The sequence below is a fragment of the Saccopteryx leptura genome, chromosome 3 (genome assembly GCF_036850995.1).
Source record: "Saccopteryx leptura isolate mSacLep1 chromosome 3, mSacLep1_pri_phased_curated, whole genome shotgun sequence".
Classification (NCBI taxonomy): domain Eukaryota; kingdom Metazoa; phylum Chordata; class Mammalia; order Chiroptera; family Emballonuridae; genus Saccopteryx; species Saccopteryx leptura.
In genome coordinates this window covers 120,795,169-120,816,337 of record NC_089505.1, presented here as the reverse complement: position 1 = coordinate 120,816,337, position 21,169 = coordinate 120,795,169, and the positions used below count along the sequence as shown (strand labels likewise).

At 41.0% G+C, this 21,169-nt stretch overlaps 1 protein-coding gene across 1 annotated transcript in view; it reads left to right on the top strand.

Moving 5' to 3' along the window:
- ATPAF1 (ATP synthase mitochondrial F1 complex assembly factor 1) overlaps positions 1–21,169 on the top strand; it is a 31,063-nt gene that overhangs the window by 5,571 nt on the left and 4,323 nt on the right. The window contains exons 3-8 of the mRNA XM_066376176.1: positions 4,022–4,072; positions 4,875–4,937; positions 8,009–8,059; positions 9,170–9,217; positions 13,866–13,961; positions 15,736–15,843. Of these exons, the coding sequence (XP_066232273.1) occupies positions 4,022–4,072; positions 4,875–4,937; positions 8,009–8,059; positions 9,170–9,217; positions 13,866–13,961; positions 15,736–15,843 (417 nt within the window). The remainder of the gene's footprint in view (positions 1–4,021; positions 4,073–4,874; positions 4,938–8,008; positions 8,060–9,169; positions 9,218–13,865; positions 13,962–15,735; positions 15,844–21,169) is intronic.

Genomic DNA, 21,169 nt, shown 5'->3' with positions numbered 1-21,169 from the left:
CACCTGGTCAGGCAAGAAACATATTTTATATTGTAATTCAGTACACAAATAAGTATATAATTGTAACCTAAACAAAATTTTTACAAAACAATCCCTTTGCTACAAGTATTGTACTCTTATTATTTATTTTGTCTTTTTATAAAAAACTTTGGCCAGAAGCCAGTAAATTAATTTCAACTTACACTTATCTAAGGTGATACATAGAACTAATTGAAATGGAAGAGGCCAAAACCAGGGAAAATGTACAGTAATCTAGGTGTGGGCTGTGTGGGTCTGAAACAAGGTAGTTACGGTGGAAAATTGGGATTCTACATGGTGTTTTAAAATGAGAGATCTTTCTTTTACTTGAAAAATAACTTTATTTTGCTTTGGGTGTCCTAAGTCTTAAGAGAATCTACTCAATCTTTTAATAAGTGGTTAATTATAATGAGAGCAGTAGTCAGTGGGTTAATAGGGAGCAAATTCAACCTCATATGACACACATATTTTACAACTTTAAGTGAACAAACAATTCTACTGCAAATATTTTAACAAATGTAATTTCCTATAATAAACTTATAGTGCCAATAATACTATAGTTCTTTACTGTATTGTAAACTTTTAATACTATCTGGGAAAGCTTCTTGTCCCTTTTTGTAGACAGACTTAGAATTCAACTTTATGATAAGATGCAGAATAAATAAATATTGCATTTAAATTATGACAAGTCTTAGGGAAATGTTTACTTACTGTCTTTCTTATATCACAGTACAGAGGAAGGCTAATGGTTAATGGCTCCATTTCCAAAGCCTCGTCTTTACTTTGAGTCAACGGTTCCTATTACATGAGAGCAGACATCTCCTTTTTGCCATAATTTTTTTGTAAATTATTCTTTTTCTACCCTGAAATAAAATATGAACAATATAACTCACCTATACATATAATTTGGGGGGTGGGGTGGATCAATATAATGCCCTAACAGTAATATAATGGAAAGCATTTTTTTTAAAGATTTTATTTATTCATTTTGGGGGGGGAGAGAGAGAGAGAGAGATGGGGGTAGGAGCAGGAAGCATCAACTCCCATATGTGCCTTGATCAGGCAAGCCCAGGGTTTTGAACCAGCAACCTCAATGTTCCAGGTCGACGCCTTATCCACTGTGCCACCACAGGCCTGGAAAGTATTTTTTAATACAATATATATTTAGTATGTGAGTTGTTGGGCACAATATTCTGTGAGATGTTTTCACTTTCATGTGAAAGCACCATGAATGCATAAGCAGCAAAAACTGTCAGGTACAGGGGTGTTGGGTTGGTAATTACAAAAATTCCCAAACCATGAGTAGTGGGGTTTTTTTGTTTGTTTTTGTTTTTATTCATTTTAGAGAGGAGAGGGAGAGACAGAGAGAGAGAAAAGGGGGGGAGGAGCTGGAAGCATCAACTCCCATATGTGCCTTGACCAGGCAAGCCCAGGGTTTTGAACGGGCGACCTCAGCATTTCCAGGTCGACGCTTTATCCACTGCGCCACCACAGGTCAGGCTTTTTTTTTTTTTTTTGAGTAGTGTTATAATCAGTGACCCTCATGAGATTCCACAATACAGTCTTCTCTCAAAGTACAAAGTAGTTGTGTTTCTGAAAATTTTAGTGTTTATTAAAGATGTGTTTTAAAAAATAGAGAGGAGGGCCTGACCAGGTGGTGGTGCTGTGGATAAAGCATCGGACTGGGATGCGGAAGGACCCAGGTTCGAGACCCCGAGGTCGCCAGCTTGAGCGCAGGCTCATCTGGCTTGAGCAAGGCTCACCAGCTTGGACCCAAGGTCACTGGCTCAAACAAGGGGTTACTCGGTCTGCTGTAGGTCCAGGGTCAAAGCACATATGAGAAAGCAATCAGTGAACAACTACGGTGTCGCAATGCGCAACGAAAAACTGATGGTTGATGCTTCTCATCTCTCTGTTCCTGTCTGTCTGTCCCTATCTATCCCTCTCTCTGACTCTCTATCTCTCTAAAAAAAAAAAAAAAATAGAGAGGAGGGAGGGAGGAAAGAAGAGAAGGAAAGAAGGGAGGGAAGGAGGATGGGAGGGAGGAAAAAAAGAAGGGAGGGAGGGAGGAAAAACCAAGGAAGGAAAGAACAGCAAAGCAGCTTCTAGGCTCAGGTAATTATAAAAATGTCTTTCACTTACAAGGATGTCTGGCTAGACGTTGTGCAGAATGAGGGAAAAAAGTCTTCATTATGTAGAACCCGTCTGTAAAGCTGCAGCTCATTTAGACTCCTGGCCCTCCCACAAATGTAGGTGTCACCATACAGTCAACTATTGTGATAACAAAAAAAGTTGTCCCCACAGATTTCAAAAGCATCGTAGGGGAGTAATAAGGTACTCATTTAAATACATATAAGTGCTCTTGAGACTTTGGCACATAGTTTTAATTATAATATAATTACTTTATTTCATGGGCTCTCAAGTTTACATTTTTTTCACATTTTAACATCAAAATTGTCTTAAATTGATAATGAAATATAAATATTGTGTTATTTAATTGGCACCATTTTCTGATACATAAAATAATGGTGCTTCTTAAGATCATTGGTGTCTTTGATTAGATAAAATGCAATAAGCTTTATTATTTCTGTAAGTGAAAATGGAAATGAAAGATGAACTGGAGGGACATTGCGGAAAAAGAATGTAACTAGGCTTAGTGACTGAAAGCTGAAGGCACTGTGCAAATGGAGGATTTTGTTTTGTTTTGTTTTGTTTTGTTTTCACCTAAGGGTAAGCGGTAAGAGTAGGAAATCAGTTCTCTCTTTTTGGATAGTTTACATATGAAGGAAAAACTGCATTAAGATGCTGTCAGTGGATAGGGGTATGACCAAAAAGACCATGTGTATCCATGGATCTTTCTACCCCAGGCTCTTGTCTAATTTGTGGGTACAAGTTCTATGGGCAAAATCTGTGAAAGGCTTGGATTTATTAAAGCACAGAGTACCAAAAGGCAGGATGTATGCAGAAAGTGTTTTTCAGCTTCAGAAACCCAGAGGTAGCTTGTACTCCTTCCCTCTGAAAGCCATGGTCTTGAACTGAGAAACTGTATAGAAGACTCAGAACAACCCATCCCCAGTATCAGAAACAGCTCAAAATAGGATTTCCTGACTGTAACCTTTATCAGAGATAATGGATCAAGAGAGAAAATAATCACCTTCAATTCTTGTCCTTTCTTGAAAGTCTAAGTTGAAGGAAGGAATATTAAGACAGAGTACTTAAAAAATCTCTGGCCTGACCAGGCGGTGGCGCAGTGGATAGAGCGCTGGACTGGGATGCAGAGGACCCAAGTTCGAGACCCCGAGGTCGCCAGCTTGAGCGCGGGCTCATGTGACTTGAGCAAAAAGTTCACCAGCTTGGACCCAAGGTCACTGGCTCGAGCAAGGGGTTACTCCGTCTGCTGAAGGCCCGTGGTCAAGGCACATATGAGAAAGCAATCAATGAACAACTAAGGTCTCGCAACGAAAAACTAATGATTGATGCTTCTCATCTCTCTCTTCGTTCCTGTCTGTCTGTCCCTCTCTCTGACTCTCTCTGTCCCTGTTAAAAAAAAAAATCTGTAGTCTGCTAAGGATGTCTGCCATCAAAATTGCTGTCACAGATGAGAAGCGGCCTTGGGAAATACGTCTTTCCCTTTCTCACCTCCTCTGGCTCACTGTGCTGCGGATGAGAGGGCAGGGCACAGTTAAAACCCAGGCAGCCCTCATTCTGGGAAGGAGTCTCTTATGTCCGAGTGGCAGGTATAGAATGCATTTTCAGTACTAGTAGATGCTGGTTACTAACAAAAGAATCCTTTCTCATCTCTGTATCTCAGAAACTTAGTCAAAGAAAAATTGTCTCACAACAACTCTCAGAACCGTGCATACAGTTTACTCTGTGGAGTAGAGAGAAGTAAGTTCTTTGGTGCAAAATTACTAAATGAGATATTGGGCACCACATCTAGCTTGATGGTCTTTTTCTTCTGAATAAAGTCTTAAATTAATATCCTGTCTATCATATATTTCAGACAGACACTTTGGGGAAACAGCATACGAGCAGAGGATTCACTAAGGACAAGGTAGGTTTCTAATTAAACATCCAAATTTGAAGCCACATAGAACATTTATAATAAGAGGCTGCAAATGTGAACATATTTACACTGGTTCAGTAATTTTGTGATTCATCAACTGTGGAGATGAGAAATATTTCCATGAATTTTTTTGTCCTTGATGTGACCCCTAGCATAGTAGGGGTCCTAGGGGTGCTAGAGGAAATATAGTTATACCCTTTTTTTCTATAGGAATTTGTTTTTTTAAATCAAATAAAGGCCTTGGCCAGGTTTCTGAATGGATAGAGTGTCATCTCAGCACCAAGGTCACGGGTGCTGTCAGGCCCATATGAGAAGCAACCAATGAGTGCACAGCTAAGTGCTTTTCTCTCCCCCCCCCCCCTCTTCCTCTCCCTCTCTCCCTCTTCCCCCCCCCCAAACCAATGGAAACATTTTTTTAAATAAAATAAAAACATTTTTACTATCATTTAATTTGCAAATAATGAGCTGCCACTCCTGGCATAACAGCAGTTAAATTAAAGATAGCCAAACTTTCTCCTCTTACCAGTTGTAAAGTGCTGCAGTGCTCGTTTTGAGGGCGAGGGATTTAGGAAGAACCTATAGATAACTCCCCAGGATTAGAACTGTAAAAACCTGCCTGGGCTTCGGGGCTCTCTTCTCTGAGCATACTGGTTTTCTTACACTTGTTCTCTACTTACTGAGATCTGATTCATGGTTCTGACACGTTGCTTCCCACAAGGCTTGCAGATAAAGTTAAGCTATTTTATTTTTTAAATTGTGGATGGTAATTGCCTTTTATTTTCTCTTTCAGACTCTTGGTTCAATCTTTAACATTGAGATGGTGAAAGACAAAACTGCAGAAGAAATAAAACAGGTAATGATGAAAATTGGTTGACATACTTTATGAAATATATAGTGTGCTCTGTGAACCAAATCTGAAAGTAGAAAGAAGAGGACATTTCCTGACACCTCTTTCTAGCCAGAATGAAAAGTGGCCATAGATAGCAAACATGATGAATTACATGAAAAATAGTGGCATGAGAAAACTTGTCTTTCTTGGTTTCACTTCTATATATGTAGTCAACTCACATTTCCCCTTTCTTTTTTATTCCTCTTACCCTCATTTTATTTAAAATTATCACTACTCTATACCTGAATTACTATATTTCCTTTCTAAATAGGTTTCCCTGCTTTTATTGCCCCCACTGCCCCTATCATATCCTTACCAGTTGAATCATCTTTAAGTCCTGCTTGCATTATGGAGAAGTATAATGTATAGCTTAAGAACACAGATTCTACCCAAGCTGCCTATTTTAAGTCCTAGCTCTCTCCACTTACTAGCTGAATGATTAAGTTAGTTAATTCCTCGGAGCCTTCGTTTTTCTATCAGTAAAGTGGAGATAATAATAGCTCTTGCCTCAAAGAGTTATTTGGGGGAATTAAACAAGTTAATATTTGTAAAGTACTAAAACTATTCCTGGTACAGAGTAAGTGCTGTATTTGTGTGTGTGTGTGTGTGTGTGTGTGTGTGTGTGTTTTTTCTGAAGCTGGAAACGGGGAGAGACAGTCAGACAGACTCCCGCATGCACCCGACCGGGATCCACCCGGCACGCCCACCAGGGGCGAGGCTCTGCCCACCAGGGGGTGATGCTCTGCCCCTCCGGGCGTCGCTCTGCCGCGACCAGAGCCACTCTAGCGCCTGGGGCAGAGGCCAAGGAGCCATCCCCAGCGCCCGGGCCATCTTTGCTCCAATGGAGCCGTGGCTGCGGGAGGGGAAGAGAGAGACAGAGAGGATGGAGGGGAGGGGTGGAGAAGCAAATGGGCGCTTCTCCTATGTGCCCTGGCTGGGAATTGAATCCCGGTCCCCCGCACGCCAGGCCGACGTTCTACCGCTGAGCCAACCGGCCAGGGCCTGTGTTTTTAAATAAATGAATAAAAATATCATGTTAGTAGCCTGCTCACAAATGTTCAGTGACCTCCCATATTCCTTTGCTTGGCATTCAGCATCTTCCATTATTATAAAACTTCTGCAGGAAGTTTCTTGAACACCTTCAGAGCACTCTTGATCTATCTTGCCTGTTTGGTCATTCCAATACCTTGATTTACATTGCTATTTAAATTTTCATGTCTATGATTATTTTCTCTAATTAGACTATAATGGGCTATTTATTGGCATGCCTTATAGTTCCATGGATTATATTTTAGGTATATAGAGAGAAGCAAAATAGTAAAAGCAGTACATTATGTGTCAGGTACTGTACTTAGTGCTTCATATACATGATTTCCTTAAATTCTCATAACCACTTTGTAAAGTAGGTGCTATTATCCCCAGTTTGCCACTGAAGAAACTGTAACTTAAACAGATTAAGTAACTTAGTAAGTGGTACAACTGGGACTCAATCCATGTCTATTTGACTCTGCATCATATTTCTTTATGGAAAGTTGTGCCAAATTGCCATGGTTTCCTTTGGGTGCTGTAACATTCATTTCAGCAAACATTTATTGAATACCTATTAAATGCCAGGCTCTGTGCCATCCATGGAAATAAATGAGAAAACCCCCTACTCTCACGGAGCTTTAGCTGAAAGAAGGACAGACACAAAATTAAGGATAGCAAGAGTTCTGTTAACAGAGGCTTGTTCAGAGTCTCAAGGAGACCTCAATTGCTTTTGGGAAGAAGTGCCAATGGAAAGTGGACACCTATGTCCTTTAGGGGACAGAGAAGCCAGGCCCAGGAGTCCTGATCATGTGACAAATATTTAGACCGATAACTTTAGATACAAATTTGTGCTTGTTAAAATAATTTTGAATAACCAAGATCAATTATGTTAGGAAAATCTATCAGTCTAATATTTCATTGTTGATTCATAAACTATCTACTAAGATAAATTAAATAAAAATAAGCAGGATATGCTATCCTTAAGATGAGAAGACAGTGTTCTGACATGAAAAAAAGCAAAGGAACCTCAGGCTGCAATGATAGAGTGATATGCACAAGTCCTAGGAAATAGTAGTCCTCTGTACTCTGTTGGTTAGATCACACTTTGATTAGTATCTTCAGTTGAGGCCCCCCATTTTAATGGGAATGTTAACAAAGCAGAGCAACTTTAACACCAGCTTGGATGTCACCTTGGCTATGATGTCTTCCCCTTCTTCTGTGCCTTTGCTAATATTGTCATTCTCTACTTAGAATGTACCCCTTATGTTCTGTCCTACCTGTTTGTCTTCCCAGACTCCCTGTTCACTTGGCTAATTTTCAAGATGCACCTCAAGTGTCTTTCCTCTGGCACTCATACCCTAACTTGGATTTAAGGGCCTCTTTGTTGCATTCAAAACACTTTGGCTCTAGTTCGCATTGTAATTCTGTTGTGCTAAGCACAAACCTACATTATTTCAACTCATCTTCGCAACAATCCCGTAAGGTTGATACTATTGCTATTTTGTTGATGGTTACAGAGATATTATTTAGTTATTTTTTAGTAATTTATCCAAAATAGTATAGCTAGCAAATGACTGGGACTGGGATTTGTATCCAGGTCCACCTGACTCTAGACCCTAGGTTCTGAGTGCCTGATGTCCTGCTCTGAGAACACCCACTCTAAGTTTGGGTTTGGGGAAAGAAGAGAGAAGATATGGAAAAAAAAAGAAAAAAAGAAGAGCTTGTCTATTGCATACAAGGCACGTCTTGAGAAAAATGATTAACAAGGTCATAGAATCCATTTCTCTGACAGGAATTTGTTATTAAGAGTTACAGTTTAATCGTCTAGAAGAGTAGGTGGTATTAAATCTTTTTGTAATCATGTACTAGTAATAAAAGCATCATGTTGGGTTTTTTTTCTGTTGTCAAATAGCATGTTGCTGTGAGCAGTGAAAACCCTCATCATTTCTTGGTGCAGGTTGAAAAGATTACCCACGCGTCACAGACATACTCTCTTTTTTGTACAGATTTGGCAGCAGTATTTTGCAGCAAAAGACACAGTCTATGCAGTTATTCCTGTAAGTAGTTTGGAGGGGAAAATGAGTGTTATAACATGAAGGTCAGGTCTCTAACCTTAGCAGGCAGTTGCCTTTACTTTTCCTATGTTTATTGCCTCTTGAGAACTTAAGTTTATAGCTCTGAGGGTTTTTATTGTGCCCTGAGTACCAAAGATTGGGAGCTCCATATGGTATATTTATGGCTCTTGTTTTCCCTCTTTCTGGTTTAGAAATGTCTCTTTGAGTCAAGTCTCTGACAAGGGAGCTTGGTGTAAGTTCGTGTCACTGAGCAATTTTCAAGTCTTTTATTTCCTTTTGGTGTTTTCCAAGCTATTGGAATTTAATACAGGGTCTCTAGCATATATTTCTTCCCTTCTTGTTTATAAGTAACCTATATATCAGCTGACTTGGAACCTCCTCCTAATCTTTTTCTGGCATTTTTTCTTAGCAAGTGGCATTTTCTTGTGGGTTTTCCCCCCTTCTTGAAATTGCTGTCTTGGAGATAGTCACCATCCAATGCTTGACCATTGAGAACAGCACTTGGTGTACTGTGTTATCAGCTAACTCTTTAATTGTTCTTTCCGAAATCAGGAAGTAGCCTAGGGTCAGTTTATATCAGGCACACATGTACACCAAGCATTACATGTGTAAGTGTAAGATTAAGGAGAAAAACTTAGATGGAAAAATAAAGCCTGGCCTTTTGGTTGTAGTGAGAGTATTGCCATTTTTTTTCTATCCTTATACATACATACATGTGCCCTCCATAAGTTCAACAGCCAAAAGATCTGCACTTCTATGATATTTTAGATCTCTAATAGTGGCTCATTGTTTGAACAGGCCTTTTTAGCCTTTCCTCAGTCAAACTTAGTGACCTGATATCTCAGACACTTGGCAGAGTCCCCTGGAGAGCTTGGAGCATTTGGAATGTATTGTGTTCCCACACAGATCTGACACTGAACAGCAAAGAATACAACTGGTTTTTCCCGTCTGTCATAAGAAGGATTTGTAAATGATGGAACTTAGATTGTTTTATTTGTATTTTAGTATTAGAATTCAGACTTGCTGAATTTAAGTGTGATTGCGGACTTTTATGTGTTGTGTTTGTGAATTTTATTTCTTTCTAACCTGTAGGAAGAGAAGTTTAATCTGATCTGGAACCGGGCTCAGTCCTGTCCAACTGTAAGTTTCTGGATTGCTTATCAGTGTTGTCAAACAAGGATGTTTTCTAACCAGTCTCTTTATGCTCCATACTATCTTGTGTCAAAGTTCTGTTTATTTAACAAAGATGCTCATATGTTGATTGTACTGATAAGTGACTTTTTTTAGAAAGAGAGATAGGAAGGGGGAGAAATGAGAAACATCAGCTTGTAGATGCATCACTTTAGTTGCTCATTGATTGCTTCTCATACATGCCTTATCCCAGGGGCTCAAGCTGAGCCATGACCTTGGGATCATGTTGGTGGTCCCACACTCAAGTCAGCAGCTCTGCATTTAAATTGGCAAGCCTGCTCACAAGCCGATGAGCCAGCACTTAAGCTGGCAACCTCAGGGTTTCGAACTTGGGACCTCAGTGTCCCAGGTTGACGCCTGCCACCAACAGGCGTGATAAGTGAAATTTTTAGCCTTATGATATCATATGAATTTGGTCCAATAAGTCTCTGACTTTTTAGATACATCTCAGCCCCCCCCCTTTTTTTTTTTACTTTTTTTTTTTTTTTTGTATTTTTCCGAAGCTGGAAACGGGGAGAGACAGACAGACTCCCGCATGCGCCCGACCGGGATCCACCCGGCACGCCCACCAGGGGGCGATGCTCTGCCCCTCCGGGGTGTCGCTCTGTTGCGACCAGAGCCACTCTAGCGCCTGGGGCAGAGGCCAAGGAGCCATCCCCAGCGCCCGGGCCATCTTTGCTCCAATGGAGCCTCGGCTGCGGGAGGGGAAGAGAGAGACAGAGAGGAAGGAGAGGGGGAGGGGTGGAGAAGCAAATGGGCACTTCTCCTGTGTGCCCTGGCTGGCAATCGAACCCGGGACTTCTGCATGCCAGGCCGATGCTCTACCACTGAGCCAACTGGCCAGGGCCTCTCAGCCCCTTTTTTTATTTCTTTATTATTTTTTTTAATTTGTTGATTTTAGAGAGAGAGAGGGAGACAGAGAAACATCAATTTGTTATTCCACTTATATATGCATTCATTTGGTTGATTCTTGTGTGTGCTCTGACCAGGATTAAACCCACAATGTTGGTGTATTAGGACAACACTCTAACTAACTGAGCTACCCTGCCAGGGCCTGATCTGAATCTTAATCTACTTGTATAAGTAAATGTTGGATGAAGCACCTTAGACCATAATATTTTCAACTTCCTTTAAGTGTCTGTTTTATTGGCTGTTTTCTTTTGAATTTTGGTCATGCTATCTTGATTATATGTATCTAAAAGGAATTAAGAAATTGTTGCTGGAGTAAAGAGCTACTACAAGACCTAAGGGAAAGGAATAGGTGAGGTGGGCCAGCTGAATTTGTGTTGGTAATCATTTCTAGGCTCCTCAAAAAAAATTTTTTCAACTATTGCTGAAAGAAAATAAAAACATCTAAGTAAATAAAGAGATATACCATGTTCATGGATTAGATGACTCCATATTGTTGTCATTTCTCCCCAAATTGATATTTAGAATATAATCCCAATCAAAATCCCAATAGGCTTTTTTTTTTTTTACAGAGACAAAGGGAGTCAGAGAGAGGGATAGTTAGGGACAGACAGACAAGAACGGACAGAGATGAGAAGCATTAATCAGTTTTTCGTTGCAACACCTTAGTTATTCATTGATTACTTTCTCATATGTTTGTGCCTTGACTGTGGGGCTACATCAGACCAAGTAATTCCTTGCTCAAGCCAGCGACCTTGGGTCCAAGTTGGTGAGCTTTGCTCAAACCAGATGAGCCCGCGCTCAAGCTGGCAACCTCAGGGTCTCGAACCTGGGTCTTCCGCATCCCAGTCCAATGCTCTATCCACTTCGCCACCACCTGGTCAGGCAAAACGCTTTTTTAAAAAAGTTGACAAACTGATTTTAAAATTTTATTTGGATATCCAAAATACCTAGAATAACAAAACAATTTTGAAAAAGAACAGTTAAGAGGATTTACATTGTCTGATTTCAAGACTTATTATAAAGCTGCAATAATGAAGACAGTATGGTACTGGCATAAAAATAGATGTAAAGACCAATGGAACAGAGTAGATAATTCAGAAATGGGCCAACATATGTGTGGTTCATTGTTTTTCAGCAAAGGGGCCAGGGTAATTAGTTGGGGGAAAGGAAAATCTTACTCTTGCCACATACCTATCCAACAATTAACTCAAAATAGGTAATAGAATCTTAGTGATCTTGTTTTTGGTGATCTTAGATTGAATCTTAGTGATGGTGGATTTAGCAAAGATTTCTTAAGTACATCACAAAAAGCACAAACTATTAAAAGAAAAATATCAATAAATTACATTTCGTCAAAATTAAAAATTTCTATTTGTATACCCATGTTCATAGAAGCATTGGTCACAATAGCCAAAAGGTAAAAGCAACCTGTGTCCATTGATAGATGAATGGATAAATAAAATGTGTGTGTGTGTGTGTATTTATGTATATAATATATATATATATATATATATATATATATATATATATATATATATATATATATATAAAAGGAATGGACCTTGAAGACATTAAGCTAAGTGAAATAAGCTGGTCACGAAAGGACAAATACTGTATGATTGCACATATAAATGAGGTACTTAGGTTGGTCAAATTTATAGATAGAAAGTAGAATGGTGGTTGCCAGGAACTGTGGGGAAAAGGGATAGGGAACTATTTGTTTAATGAATATGGAGTTTCAGCTTAGGAAGATGAAAAATTTATGGAGATGAATGATGGTAATGGTTGTGCAACATCATGAATGTACTTAATGCCACTGAATTATATATTTAAAATAGTTATAATGGAAAAAATAGTCAAAATGGTAACTTTTATATAATGTATATTTTACTCCAATAAAAATTAAAAGTTTTTACTTCTCAGAAGACATTGTTATGAAAATGAAAAGATAAGCCACAGACTAGGAGAAAGTATTTGCAGACATATATTGACAAATGTGTTGTATTTAGAATACTATAAAACTCACCCTGGCCAGTTGGCTCAAAGGTAGAGCGTTGGCCTGGCATGTGGAAGTTCTGAGTTTGATTCCTGGTCAGGGCACACAGGAGAAGCACCCATCTGCTTCTCCACCCTTCCCAATCTGCTTTCTTTCTATCTCTCTCTTCCCCTCCCTCAGCCAAGGCTCCATTGGAGCAAAGTTGACCCAGGTGCTGAGGATGGCTCCATGGCCTCCACCTCAGGCACTAACATGGCTCTGGCTGCAAGGGAGCAACACCCCAGATGGGCAGAGCATCACCCCCTGGTGGACATGCCAGGTGGATCCCGGTCAGGCGCATGCAGGAGTCTGTCTGACTATCTCCCACTTCTAACTTCAGAAAAAATACAAAAAAAAAAAAAATACAAAAACTAATACAACTTAATAATAAGACAGGCAGTTCAGTTAACAATTAACAAATGGGCAAGGCCGGACTGGTGGTGGCGCAGCAGGTAGAGCGTCGACCTGGGATGCTGAGTTCCTAGGGTTTTTTTGTTTTTGTTTTTGTTTTTACAGAGGCAGAGATAGACAGGGACAGACAGACAGGAACAGAGAGAGATGAGAAGTATCAATCATCAGTTTCTCGTTGCGCGTTGTGACTTCTTAGTTGTTCATTGATTGCTTTCTCACATGTGCCTTGACCGTGGGCCTTCAGCAGACCGAGTAACCCCCTGCTGGAGCCAGCGACCTTGGGTCCAAGCTGGTGAGCTCTTTGCTCAAGTCAGATGAGCCCGCGCTCAAGCTGGCGACCTCGGGGTCTCGAACCTGGGTCCTTCCGCATCGCAGTCCGACGCTCTATCCACTGCACCACCACCTGGTCAGGCTGAGTTCCCAGTTTTGAAACCCCAAGGTCACTGGCTTGAGTGCAGCCTCATCAGGCTTGAGTGTGGGGTCACTGGCTTGAGCCCAAGATCACTGGCTTGGCTGGAGCCCTCCCTCCCCATCAAGGCACATAGGAGAAGCAATCAGTGAACAACTAAAGTGACACAACTACAAGTTAATCCTTCTCCTCTCTCTCTCACTTAAAAAAAAAGGGGGGGGGGCAAAAGATTCAGACAATTCACCAATGAATAATGGCAGATAAATACCTACAAAGGTACTCAGTGATAATGGGAATACAAATTAAAACCACATTAAAACACCACTAGCATGACTATTAATTAAAAGGACTGACTATACTGCCTGATCTGTGGTGGCACAATGGATAAAGAGCCCCAATTGGATATCTGATACTTTTTTTCTTAGGTGGGTTGGGAAGTGTATGTATGTATGTATGTATGTATGTATTTTAAATTATCATGTATTGCCTGACCTGTGGTGGTACAATGGGATAAAGTGTCAACCTGGAACGCTGAGGTTGCCAGTTCGAAACCCTGGGCTTGCCTGGTCAAGGCACATATGGGAGTTGATGCTTCCTGCTCCTCCTCCCTTCTCTCTCTCTCTCTCTCTCCCCCTCCCTCTCTCTCACTCTCCTCTCTAAAAAAAAAAAGGAATAAATAAAGTCATAAATTATCATGTATGACTTTGATAATTTTAAAAAAATGTTTTAAACCAAACATTGAAGAAATTGAGTGAATGATACAGGTGGTTGTACAGAAAACAAATGATTTTATTTATTCACCTACCTCCTTGTTTATTTGTCTCCCACAGTTTCTATGTGCACTACCAAGAAGGGAGGGCTATGAGTTCTTTGTAGGACAGTGGTCAGGCACTGAACTCCACTTCACGGCACTTATAAATATTCAGGTAAGTGGCTTGTGCTCATTCATCCCCTTGAGGAAAAAGTCCTACCCTTTTGTGGGACCATGAGCCCTTGCTGAGGCTTGAGAACATAGAATATCTACTAATTCCCAGCAGTATTTGCTGTGGCATTGATTAATTGTCATACTTAGTATATTGGGCTAGCTTTCTAGGCGCTATTAAATAAATAACTAGAAATTAGAAAAGACCCAAAAGCATGTTCTCTGACTACTTCAGACTCTCTCCTGTCTCTTCCCCAGACCTCTTTAAAACATGTACTGCATGTGCTTCACTTAACAAATATGGGTGAGTTACGGTGTTTATCTTGTTAACCGTAAGGTAGGCTCCATGTCTTAACATGAGTTTTATTCATCAGGTTAGCACTTTCCAAGGCGCTAAGTGCATAGTTTTCATTCCATAGGTATTGTTTTATTTGCTTCCTTCCTTCTTCTTCTTTTTTTATTCCCAAATATTAGATTAAGTTTGATCCAAAGCATTTGAAGCTTTTAAATAAATTTCACTATTTTATATCAGATCATAACTAGGGTTGATATTCTATATTTGGAGGCCAAATTATAATGACTTTGAAGTTGGGGTAAAGGGAGTTCAAAATAGAATGAGGAGTTCTTTGTTATTTTATAATTCTTGCAATCATTTATTGGGCACATACTATAATACCCAGCATTTGTTATACTACGTGCCATATATTTCTATATCTTGTCGTTTAATTCTCACAAATATCCTATGAGATAGTACCTATTATTATTTCTATTTACAGAGAAGAAAGTGGGCTTGGAGAAGTTAGTTCAAACTGCTAACAAGTGGTAGAGCTGGGGTTGATTAACTCCAGGTTATTGACTCCAAAGTCTGTGAACTTAACCATTATGCTGTGGTATTGGAAATTATGTTAGGACCTAGATACTTATGAGCCAAAGTTCCTCACTCATGAAGCTCATATACAAGTATAAGAAAAAGATCCGGAAATGTAGTTATGATCAAAATAATCAGTATAGAAGTATGTTGAGGAGAACTGAGAGGCTGAATTATTAAAAGTACCCTAGAAATACTTAGATATTGATATTTAAAAGGACTCCTGCTGAAAGTTTAGAGGTGAAACCCAGAGATCTTTTTCTGAATGTATAGTTGTTTCCTCCAACACTATATGAGGGCTTTAGCTTTGAACCCAGTCTCTCTTCCTAGTCTGAGTTGAGGTCTAGTAACTACTGCCCTGTCTATTCTTCATGAAATTATGATGTTCTCATTCTTCTCCCCCCCCCCCCACCTCCCACCCAGATTGTATTTTAAAACTGCACATTACAAATCTGGCCCGTGTGCAAACTCTCCAGCTGTTTGCTACCGCTTAAAAGAGCTCAGTCTTCAGAGCCAGCCAAGGGGAGTAGGTTTCAACTGTGAAATGCACTAGTCCATAAAAGTGGCAATTACACAGGCATATTGCTTTCTTTAGAACTTGATTTGGTAGCTTCCTGTGCCGCATTGTTTTTAAATATATGGCCATGATGAAGGATTCACTGCCTACTGTAAACATTTTCTGGGAAAAAAGCCAAACCTTTTACAATTGAAGACACAAATAACACTGTGCAAACTGTCACTTTGACCGTGCCTTGGTAGGCCTAACCTCCCCCCACATACCAGTCTTCCAACTCACTAGATACCCAAGGGGATGGTAAGAGCCAGAATTTCCTCCAGACTTTCTATTGCTCTGAAATTGCAGTTTTGTGGTGGTACCTTATTGAGCCTTGATAAGTGTTCTTCCTTATAGACCCGAGGGGAAGCTGCAGCCAGCCAACTGATTTTATATCACTACCCTGAACTTAAAGAAGAAAAGGGCATAGTACTGATGACAGCAGAAATGGATTCTACATTTCTGGTAAGAATCAGTTTTTACCTCTTTGCATTTACCCTGAACGTATTATTCTTTAGCAAAAACTCAAGAGAGGTAAAATTAGAGAGATCTACATGAATTTGTTTCTTAATTAGAGTTGACAAAAATTATGTCTTGCTCAAGCTCTTCAAGTTGAAATTAGTACAGCTCCTCAATCACTTCTTGTTTTGAAGTCCAAACGCTTTGAAAACACTGCACCTATTACCTTCTAAAATTAAAAAATTCTCATTTCATAACACATCTGGCTCTACGCATTTTTGGTAAGAGACTGTGGACAAGCAAATGACTTCGTAAGTGTAGAGCAGGATTCAAAGTCTGGAATAGTTCTCCACACTGATCACAGGTACAACAACATTCCTTGTACATACATAGTAATTTCCCTTGCTCCTTTTCCCATTCCCTGGGAAAGAGCATCAACCATATACCTGAAGCAATGATATCCATTGTGTTTGTTCTTTCTGCATATCCAGGGCCAGGAGCAGTTTTCTGTATTACTGTACCACCTGTTTGTCTAGCCTTTATTCATTTTAGTCTCATTTATCTGGCAGCATTTAAGTTCAGGATGTCCTCAAGATACTGCCCACTTGCATGCCTCTTTTTCCTGAGATTTTTTTCATTAAAACACCCACTTATTTTTCCTCTCTCACCAGCTGTGTACAAGGAAGGAAAAAGTGATGGCACTCAGCTAGTATTTCTAATAGCTGTACGTCCTAAGTCTTGGACAGAGTTGGGACTCGACTTCCCTATTATTTCTTGAGAAACTGTTCTGCCCTTCTTTTTTCATTCTTCCTTCCACCCATTATACTCAACTGAAAGTTATCTAAAATCCTATCCTGAAGGATAGAGTTGCCACTTACTGAGATAGACAAGATTGTGAGAGGAAAAGGTTTGGCAGGATGATCAGGAGCTCAGTTGTGGGCACGTTAAATCTGAGATGCCTATTAGATTTCCAAGTTAGTAGGAAGTTAGACATGTGAGTCTAGAGTTCAGAAGAGAGGAGCAGGTTGGAGCTATAAATATAGGGGTTTTCAGCATACAGATTATTATGTGAGGCCATGAGCCTGTATGAAATCACCAAGGAAGTAAATGGAGGTAGGAAAAAGAAGAAGTCTAAGAACTGAGCCTGGCAGAGATGAAGAAGCATCAGCACAGAAGAGTTAAAAGGAACAAGTCAGTGAGTGATGTTAGCAGAAAGCTAAGATGATACAATGCCTTGGAAGCTAAAATAAGATGTTTCAAGGAATAGGAAGTGCTCATCTTGCCAGCTCTCACTTGCTGATAGGGAAAATGAGATGAGGACTGAGAATTTACTACCTTTCACAACATGGAAGTCATGGGGGTCCTTTATAGGGAAATTTCAAAAGAACAGTAGGATAAACACATAATTGGAGTGCATTTAAAGGAGGATGGCAAGAGAAATTAGAGTAAGCATAAACAAATCCTCAAAAAGGGTTTTCTGCCTGACCAGGTGATGGCGCAGTGGATAGAGCATTGGACTGGGATGTGGAGGACTTAGGTTTGAGACCCTGAGGTTGCTCATCTGGTTTGAGCAAAAGCTCACCAGCTTGGACCCAAGGTCGCTGGCTCGAGCAAGGGGTTTACTCGATCTGCTGAAGGCCCCCGGTCAAGGCACGTATGAGAAAGCAATCAACAAACAACTAAGGTGTCGCAATGAAAAACTGATGATTGATGCTTTTTTTTTTTTTTTTTTTTACAGAGACAGAGAGAGGGATAGATAGGGACAGACAGACAGGAATAGAGAGAAATGAGAAAGAAATTCTATAGGTTCCCACCAGCTCTATCCAGTTAACTGTATTTGTGTCCTTATAGCCTGGCTTCTCTCCTGTTGATTTATTTCCCTCATTCCCAGACCTACCCACACACAAAACACTCTCATTCCTACTTTTCCCTTCCAGCTAATGCCCTATTCTCTCCTTCTTGTCACAGAAACTCCCCCCCCCCTTTTTTTTTTACAGAGAGAGAGAGAGAGAGAGAGAGAGAGAGAGATAGGGACAGACAGACAGGAACAGAAAGAGATGAGAAGCATCAATCATGCCTGACCACGCGGTGGCGCAGTGGATAGAGCGTCAGACAAGGATGTGGAGGACCCAGGTTCGAGACCCCGAGGTTGCCAGCTTGAGATTGGTTAGTTAAAAGAAAGAAAGGTCATTAGCTGAGAATGAGGATGGAAGAATAGGTGTTGGACATTTGAGTGGAAAAGAAAGTCTGAAATTATTGTCCAGGACTGAAGTCAGTGAACTACAGCCTGTGGGCCAAACCCAACCCACTGTTTTTAGAATGCCCATGAGTTAAGAATGTGTTCTACATCTTTAAATGGTTGGGATGAGGGAGAATCCTAAAGAAGAAGAATATTTCATGGGCTGTGGAAGTACACTGTATATGAAATTCATATTTTAGTTGCTGTAAAAGTGTTTTTGGTTTTTTTTTGTATTTTTCTGAAGCTGGAAACGGGGAGAGACAGTCAGACAGACTCCCGCATGCGCCCGACCGGGATCCACCCAGCACGCCCACCAGGGGCGATGCTCTGCCCACCAGGGGGCGATGCTCTGCCCCTCCGGGGTGTCGCTCCTCCGTGACCAGAGCCACTCTAGCGCCTGGGGCAAAGGCCAAGGCGCCATCCTCAGCGCCCGGGCCATCTTTGCTCCAATGGAGCCCTGGCTGCGGGAGGGGAAGAGAGAGACAGAGAGGAAGGAGGGGGGTGGGAGTGGAGAAGCAAATGGGCGCTTCTCCTATGTGCCCTGGCCGGGAATCGAACCCGGGTCCCCCACACGCCAGGCCGACGCTCTACCGCTGAGCCAACCGGCCAGGGCCAGTTGCTGTAAAAGTTTTATTGGAACAGAGTCATGTTATCATTTACACATTATCTATGGCTGTTTTAGCTCTGCAACAGAGAGTTGAGTAGTTGCGTCAAAGATTTTCAGGCCCTTGGAGCATAGAATATTAACTGTCTATCCCTTTACAGAAAGTGTATGCCTTCCAGTGGTCTCAGAAAATGGAAGAGAATGGCTGTGCAGGCACAGGCACAGAAAGAGAGGGCTGAGCGTTGGATTTAACTACAGGGTTATGGTTTAGCCAAGTGGTATAATGAAGTAAAATAGGACCCAGGAAGTTAAAGGTAAAGGAAAAGGAATGATTATGATTATTGACCATGAAGTGGGAGCTGGACAAAGAGGGAAGTGAAAACATAAGGAAAGTTAGAGACAGAATTATGAGTCCTAGTGGAGTTAACAAGATTTTTGACATTAGGGGTGAACTTAAAAGATAGGAAATAGTTGAAAAAGTGTAGGTGTTTTCAGCTGAGATTTGGAGAGAATTTAGTTACCAATAATGACAAGGTTTAAAAGGAGTGAGATGTAGATTATACTCTGTTTTCTGGTCTTCAGCAATGTAGAGCCTCTAACCATATAAAAAATGGACTCTAGAGGTCAGAGGAGAGACCCTTCTACTTTGGCATTTTGACCACCTCACTTTGGTGGCCTCAAACTTCTGCACAGTTCCCATCATCATTAGAATTTGCTTCCTGGAGCCTGAACTGTGGTGGTGCAATGGATAAAGTGTCAACCTAGAATGCTGAGGTTGCCAGTTCAAAACTCCAGGCTTGCCTCGCAAGGCACATATAGGAGTTGATGCTTCCTGCTCCTCCCTCCTTCTCTCTCTCTCTCTCTCCTCTCTAAAATGAATAGATTAAAAAAAGAAGAAGAGCCTGACCAGGCGGTGGCACAGTGGATAGAGCGTCAGACTGGGATGTGGAGGACCCAGGTTCGAGACCCTGAGGTCGCCAGCTTGAGTGCGGGCTCATCTGGTTTGAACAAGGCTCACCAGCTTGAGCCCAAGGTTTCTGGCTCAAGCAAGGAGTCACTCGGTCTGCTGTAGCCCCCCAGTCAAGGCACATATGAGAAATCAATCAATGAACAACTAAAGAACTGCAATGAAGAATTGATGTTTCTCATCTCTCTCCCTTCCTGTCTGTCTGTCGCTATCTGTCCCACTCTCTGACTCTCTCTGTCTCTGCCACAAAAAAAAAAAAGAAAAAAAAAAAGAAAAGAATTTGCTTTTTGGCTTCATAACATTCAACAGTATATAGATAGTATATATAGGTTGGGGGCAAAAGTAAGTTTACAGTTGTAAAATAATACAGTAATTAATGAATAATAATACAAAAATAACATATGTGTTTCATGTACTTACAATTATAAACGTACTTTTGCCCCAACCCACCCCCATATTTGCCTTGTATAAGGCAACATGACTGTGAACGACCAGTGTAATACAGTTAAGTCCTCACTTGATGTTGTCAGTTGGGTCTTGGAATTGCAGCAAAACAGCATATAACAAAACCAGTTTTACCACAGGTTAATTAATGTATACAGCAGTTAAGTTCCTATGGCGTCTCATCAACATTATAACAAAACAACATGGAATGAAATGATGTTATTCGAGGAGCTGCTGTACAGGACTAGACATGTTAGAAGTTATGGTAGACGTGTGTGATTCAGAGATGGGAAACCTAGAAATGTAATATGAATATATGATCACCAGCATACTTGTGCATGAGTTTGCACTTTAAGGCATAGTATTTCCAAATATAGTAAAGCAAATGAATAGAAATACGTGGAGCCCTGGCCAGTTGGCTCAGCGGTAGAGCGTTGGCCTGGCGTGCAGGAGTCCCGGGTTCGATTCCCGGCCAGGGCACACAGGAGAGGTGCCCATTTGCCTCTCCACCTCTCCCCCTCTCCTTCCTCTCTGTCTCTCTCTTCCCCTCCCGCAGCAAGGCTCCATTGGAGCAAAAGATGGCCCGGGCGCTGGGGATGGCTCTGTGGCCTCTGCCTCAGGCGCTGGAATGGCTCTGGACAAGGCAGAGCGACGCCCCGGAGGGGCAGAGCATCGCCCCCTGGTGGGCATGCCGGGTGGATCCCGGTCGGGCGCATGCGGGAGTCTGTCTGACTGCCTCCCCGTTTCCAGCTTCGGAAAAATGAAGAAAAAAAAAATAGAAATACGTGGAAACTAGAGGTTTCTTCTTAATTAACTTGAATTCTAAAAATTTAGTAGAATATTAAAAAACCTTATCTGGTTCCATGGCTATGTCAATAGATGATTTCATTGAAATGCAGTAAATGCAGATAGAGACATGCACAACCTTTGGTGGGCAGTGGTCTCTGACCCAGAGGAGGAAGAAGACTTTCTAGATATGAACCTGTGCTGAACCTTCAAAGATGAGCCAGAATTTAGCCAGGTAAAGAAAGGTTGAAGGGGGAGGAAAATGCTCCAGACAGAGCAAAATAGTGTAAGT